Here is a 6000-nt window from a genome sequence, read left to right as displayed (position 1 = left end):
CAATTTATGACAAAATTGATGTTTAAACTGTTAATTAAAAGATTTAGTGGAACAAGTTTTTTTTTCAAGGCAAGATACAAAATATTTTGTAGTTAGGTCAATTAATTTATCCTTGTAAGGATAACAACAATTACAACACAATTACTTGTAAATTACTGACTAGTATTTTCAAACTGCAATATAACTTAGTGTAAAATTTGGTTATGAAGAGTCAAAGCAGATTTTGTAGCAATTCAGTCCTTTTTAATTGTCTTCTTAAACGAATTTACAAGAGATCGCAGTCAGTAATCGTTGAAAAACAACAACACATTTCTTTTTTTTTAAGTTTACATCAGATGAGCAAATTCTACAGAAATGTCCAATCTATTGTCGGAGTGTTTGTGATATTCTTTATCTACAGAAGGGTGACAGATCGGAGAAACAGCTGGAATATTTGGCATGTGTGTGTAAATACTGCCATCGCCAAGACGGATGCAGAGACATCTCATATACCTGAAGGAAAAATAAAAGTCAAATATTTAGATTACACTAAAGAATAACATCAAACCTATACACAATCAGGGAATCTTGAAATTGTTGTTTTCTTTAGCAGTAATAGAAAAAAAACTGCTTCTTCAATATTTACCTCAAAATGCTTCAAATCTCTACGAGTCAAACCTCAGTGGACTTTCCAGCACCTGTGTCCTGAACCTGAGACAATAATGAAAACTAATGTTATTAAATTGACCATAAAAAATGTGTGAATATTTATGTATTCATGGTTCAAATGACTCTAGTGCGATCTTCACATTGTGTTCACTCCCTTTGTCCAACGGGTCAAAAATGACCCACTCTACCAACGCCTACAAACAAAGCAGCTCGACTGAATTTAAAACTAAATCTATTATGCCTGATGATATGACCTATTACTGCATTAATTTAATTCATTTTTTATAATATTTTTTGCTACACAACACAAAAAAATTGCCAATCAGTTAAATTCTTTTAAATTATACATGGCGTCTTACAATGACCTCGGTCGAACAAGGCGCCGCAAATTAAAGCTTCAAAGAACAATAAAAACACAGCTAAAAAGTTAAAAACAACCTTTTACACGTTAAAGGTTTATTATTGCTACGATATACATGTGAAGTAATTGCTTCTGAATTATTTTTATTGAAAGAGGAAAACAACAGTTTATTTATAGTTTCTTAGGAAGTGAATTGGTGCTTTTCTCATAACACAACAGTAAAACAAAATGTTGCTTTGACGTGGTCAAAATAAATAACAATATCAACTGTTTAGCACATGTAGGACAGTATGTGCAAATGTGAGATGGGGCTTTTCAGATGCTCTGCAGATGATTTTGTCTTGCAGTCCGTATTCCAGAGACAGAACTGGAACCTTTTACTCAAGACTGACCCAGCTTTAGCCTTTGTTCTGATGTGTGTGCAGGTGTGCAAGTGTGTCTAAGTAAGACAATGTGCAGGTGTGTAGGTCTGATATTTAGGTGTGTGTATGTTTTGTTTTGTTTTTTTTTTCTAGGTAGGTGTGTTGGTGTGTGTATGTGTGGTTTAAATGGACCAATAAATGTAATTTTAGAAAATTGAAACTTTATTTTTCTGTTTTCCTTAATAAGATACAAAATCTTAAAACTTTTGTTTGTAGCAAGTGGACCTCACAAGAACTGAATGTGGGACATAAACCCCATAAAACAAACATAAAAAATTAAACATTTGAATTCTTTAAATCTAAACTACTTTTTGAGCTTAATATATTGTTAGTGTGATACCTGATATTTTTCACAACTGTAGTACATCTGGAAATGGTAGACCCTACAATCTAGTAAAAACTCTAAGACCCCCCCAAATGAGGTTTACGAGTATGTTTGTGTGTGTAGGTGTGCAGGTCTGTCTGTTTAGACGTGTGTGTGTTTATAGATAGGTGCGTGCATATGTGTGTGTGTGAGTAAGTGGGGGTGTGTTCGTAAGTGTGAACGTTTGTGCGTGTGTGTGTAGAACTGTAGGTGTGCGTGTTGGTGTATGTATCTATAAATTAGAGCAATTTTGATCAATGTATTCTCTTGTCATATATTTTTAGCCTGAAGATATACTCAAATGCAGCTTTATGTCTTACACATGTACGTTTTTCCAGTGTTCAAATGTTTTTATAACTCACAGGTCAAAAATGACCCATAATAACGCAATCTTTGTACTGTAGTGATGTTCAGCCTACATGGAAACATAACATACTAAAATACATGACGGTGAATCACTTTTTGTCTGCTGCAAAACACGAGTTAAAATAAAAAAGCAATAAAAAAAATAAAAAGTCATCATCATGACTGCATCTTAAATTCTTAACATTTGTGCTATATTAGACATGTTAACATTAAAAGTAGGATCATGAACAATGAACTTTTTTTTTTTACAATTATTTTTCTTATCTTCACTGGTGTCTGTGGCAGACATAAAATTCTGTCCACCTTTGTCACGGGAGGGGTCATCTGGACCCCATAAGAGAGCACACAGGTTAAAATGCAGCCTCAAAAAGAAACACAAACCATAGAATGTTATATTTGATGTCATAAATCAAGTTCAAAGGCAAAGTAAACCCTTATGTCCTCATTGGATGAATTCAACATGGTGTTTCCCATCAAATGTATTTTATGAACTGACAAACAGAAAAAACTAGAAGATGGAGCCAAGAAATCCACCCCCCAAAATTTGAGTTGAACCTGATTTGCAGCAGATCTGCCTAAAAATCAATCCAAGACAGCGTTGTGCAGAAAACCATCATCTGAAATGTGTTTTATCATTTGAAAGAATACATTTTCAGACTTCTTCTTGCACCTTGCTGCTGAACGATGGATCCTTGTTCCAGTGCAGTGCTTTGTGTTTGGGCTTGGGTGCAACAGGTGGTTGTGTTTTCACAACTGGTCCAGTTGCAGAATGTGCCTTTGAAAAGCCAACGAGAGCCTCAGCTTGATGGTGAGTCTTTATGGGGGCACAAACTGAGGAGGTGTCATCCATCTCTCCCCCCACGGCTGACCGGAAGCTGTGGCCTGAGCTGCTGAGGCCGCAGACACTCTCTCCTGAAGACTCAGAACTGTCCACTGGAACAAACGCAACAAAATCAACATATCTGTTTATCAGAAGGGATCATATTTAAGGGTTAAACTGTTGAGTCACACCTCACAAACAGAGACATTTGACCTCAATTTTTTAAGGGGAAGTATCTTTGACACAGGATATCCCAGACTGGTCAAAAACAACACGTTCACAGCGCTTAGAAGGTCAGATTTTCACTCACACAACAAGTTGTGACTGCCGCTCTCCTGGTCCAGATCATCCTCCTCCAGGGACCCTGGAGGTGACGCATATCCTCCGTCTGAGACTACCCTCCGCTTCGGCAAACGCACATATCCTTCAGGAGACAAGGACCCTCGCCCCGAGGAAGAGGAGGAAGCCGAGCTGCTGCCAGAACCGATTGATTTCGGTCGCGCCCCTGAGGGCTGAACTTTACTCCCACATGGCAGAAGCACCTTGTTTTCTGAGAGAAAACACATTTTGTGAGGAAAGTGTAACCAGATGTAAAGACTTTTTTTTCCTGAACAAAATGCTTACCTCTTCCCATCAGTGCATAGTTAATGGCTCTGTCGTGAATAGCTGCCTCGCTGGGCTGGATGTCAATGAACGGCTTGTTTCCAATACCCAAGAACACTCTTTCCTGCATGCGAACCTCTAAAAATACACAATTTCAATATCAAAAATGGTCCTTTAAGCACACAGCACAAATGGAGATAAAAAATGCTGTTTTTTCTATGATTTCATTTGTAAAACAAATCCAAAAATGGTGTGTACCACAGCACCTCTGTTATGTATGGCCTGCTCCCACAGGATCTGTTCCAGCTCTCTGGTCCAGGCCTCCTTCATCTCTCTGCTGGCTGCCTGCAGCGTGTATGTGTCCTCGCTCTTCCTCTTTCTGAACCAGATCTCAAAGCACAAACCGCTGTCTCCACTGTTCTGGGTCATGCCTATGTCGGATGTCTAAAAGCAGAAATAAACTTCAACTTACGGGTTACAAACCCTTCCAGAAGTTTTTAACACAGAAAAGACTTCATTCTTATCTTCTACCACGACTAACTGAGTCAACAGCAGCTACTGAATAAAAAATAAATAAATTTGAAAAAAAAAGAGTTATCACTGTGTTCAAATGTTCCAGACATGGTGGTTAATTAGGCAAATAAATATTGCAAATACGACTCTGTTTTCTGAGTTAAGAAGGTGCAACACTTTCTTTAGCATGCTAGTAAAATCATTTATTTTGATTAAAACAGTAAAAAAAATGTTGTCTTTAAAACATAAAAAAACCAAAAGAGTATAAATAACTTTAGTAATATATATATATATATATATATATATATATATATATTCCTTTTAAACTTCAATGTAAGCTGTTTTGGTGAGTATAGTATTAAAAAGTTAATAAACGATGGATCTAACTTGTTCATTTTTGTGTCCGTTTCCATTAACTGTATCTAAGAACTGGAATGAGTAATTGTGACATCACCCATAAAAAATTGTTTACTTCTGGCTCCAATGAAATTAAGTCAATTTAGACGCCGCCATTTTGGAGCCAGACAATGTCAGTTAGCAATGATTGTTCCGAGTCGATCTGAGTCATTGTTTCTATGGCAACCACTCTTGCCAATTAGGAGTGAGCTTGCTGGAGGGCCACACCCCTCGCACTTGTAACGTCCGAATGCTGAGACGTTTTTCTGCTGAAGACATTTTAAACACACTGCACTGACATGAATGAATACAGAACCCTGTTGTATTAGTTGCTCGCTCAGAGTTCCGTTTAAAGAGAAACGGCCAGAATGGTTGAAGACTGTAGAATTCCGACTAAAAAGAGCCAATAGAAAGCCCAAAGTCCCCCTCGGCCCTCAAGCACCGTCAATGCGAGGTAGAGACACCTGATTGGATAGAATCTAGACCAATCAGCAGGCTGTTTGTTTTTTAATGCAAAATCAAAGATAGGGCAAAAGCGAGACGAGACACTACGCATCTAAAAATGCTTGTGCTGCAATCACAAAAATATTTTTTTAAAGAAAAAAAAATAGCAAACGCAGAGACATTTTTTGCAGGCAGAAAAAAGTTTGCAAACACAAAAATGTTTCTGATAGCAAAAAAAAGTTTTTGAAAGCAAATTGTAAATATTTTTATTTATAAATTATCATTTTTTTTCTTAAAGTTTTACTTTCTGCTTGCAACTTGATCTCAAGTTGATCTCAAAACTGTGACTTTTGCTTGCAATATGGTGGCACAAAAATCACATAAAATTACCTGAACTGTAAAAAAAAAATAATAAATACAGGATTAGCAAAAACTTGTTAAAACAAATATAAGTGAGTAATAGTTTTTTAAGCCTTTTTTTTTCGATTTTGGCTTCTTCAAACCAGCCGGTACTTCCTGTTGGGAACACCAGGGGGGAGGGGTCACTCAGTCCAGTTTCCATATACAGTCAGTGGTTTATGTGTATCTGTGCGAGTACCTTAAATGACTGTTTGTAGATGTATGTGTCATTTCCCGAATCCGTCTTCCTGGTTTTGCTAAAGAGAACGAGTTCTTGGAAGAGGAAGACGTGACGGCAACATTTCTTTTTTCTGAACGTCACCATGAACTCGTCTTGGCGCAGCAGCTGCCCCTGCTCCTTCAGGTTCACCTGTTGGGCATGAAAGGTCGAGGACAGATTTTCACTGCAGTTTCTGCAGAAAGTGAGCCTTTGTTCCACAAAAACATCTGGCTTAAATCAAATGTGACTTAATATCTTTAGCTTTGAAAAAATGCCCAGTAAGGAAAACATCCAACATGTATGCCCCTCCCCTACATTCCATCGGTGATAAAAGTACATTTATCATCCTGTTACATGCTATTCCAAACTGTAATGTTAATGTTATTGAAGGAGCCAAACATGTCCAAACATATAGATGAATACATGAGATACAGAATGCTCTGA

At 37.2% G+C, this 6000-nt stretch overlaps 1 protein-coding gene across 2 annotated transcripts in view; it reads right to left on the bottom strand.

Moving 5' to 3' along the window:
• Window positions 1–325: 325 nt before the first annotated feature.
• The window catches only part of quo (quattro), a 43367-nt gene continuing 37692 nt past the window's right edge, over window positions 326–6000 (bottom strand). For both annotated transcript variants that reach the window (XM_024270671.2, XM_024270669.2), the window contains exons 18-24: window positions 5536–5706; window positions 3851–4028; window positions 3606–3722; window positions 3292–3531; window positions 2832–3094; window positions 626–690; window positions 326–492 (exon numbers count right to left, since the gene is read on the bottom strand). In XM_024270671.2, coding sequence (XP_024126439.1) covers window positions 652–690; window positions 2832–3094; window positions 3292–3531; window positions 3606–3722; window positions 3851–4028; window positions 5536–5706 — 1008 coding nt within the window. In that variant the 3' untranslated portion in view covers window positions 326–492; window positions 626–651. The remainder of the gene's footprint in view (window positions 493–625; window positions 691–2831; window positions 3095–3291; window positions 3532–3605; window positions 3723–3850; window positions 4029–5535; window positions 5707–6000) is intronic.

Source organism: Oryzias melastigma, linkage group LG5 (assembly GCF_002922805.2).
Source record: "Oryzias melastigma strain HK-1 linkage group LG5, ASM292280v2, whole genome shotgun sequence".
Classification (NCBI taxonomy): Eukaryota; Metazoa; Chordata; class Actinopteri; order Beloniformes; family Adrianichthyidae; genus Oryzias; species Oryzias melastigma.
Note: the sequence above shows the minus strand (reverse complement) of the source record. Positions and strands in the feature narration are given on the sequence as shown.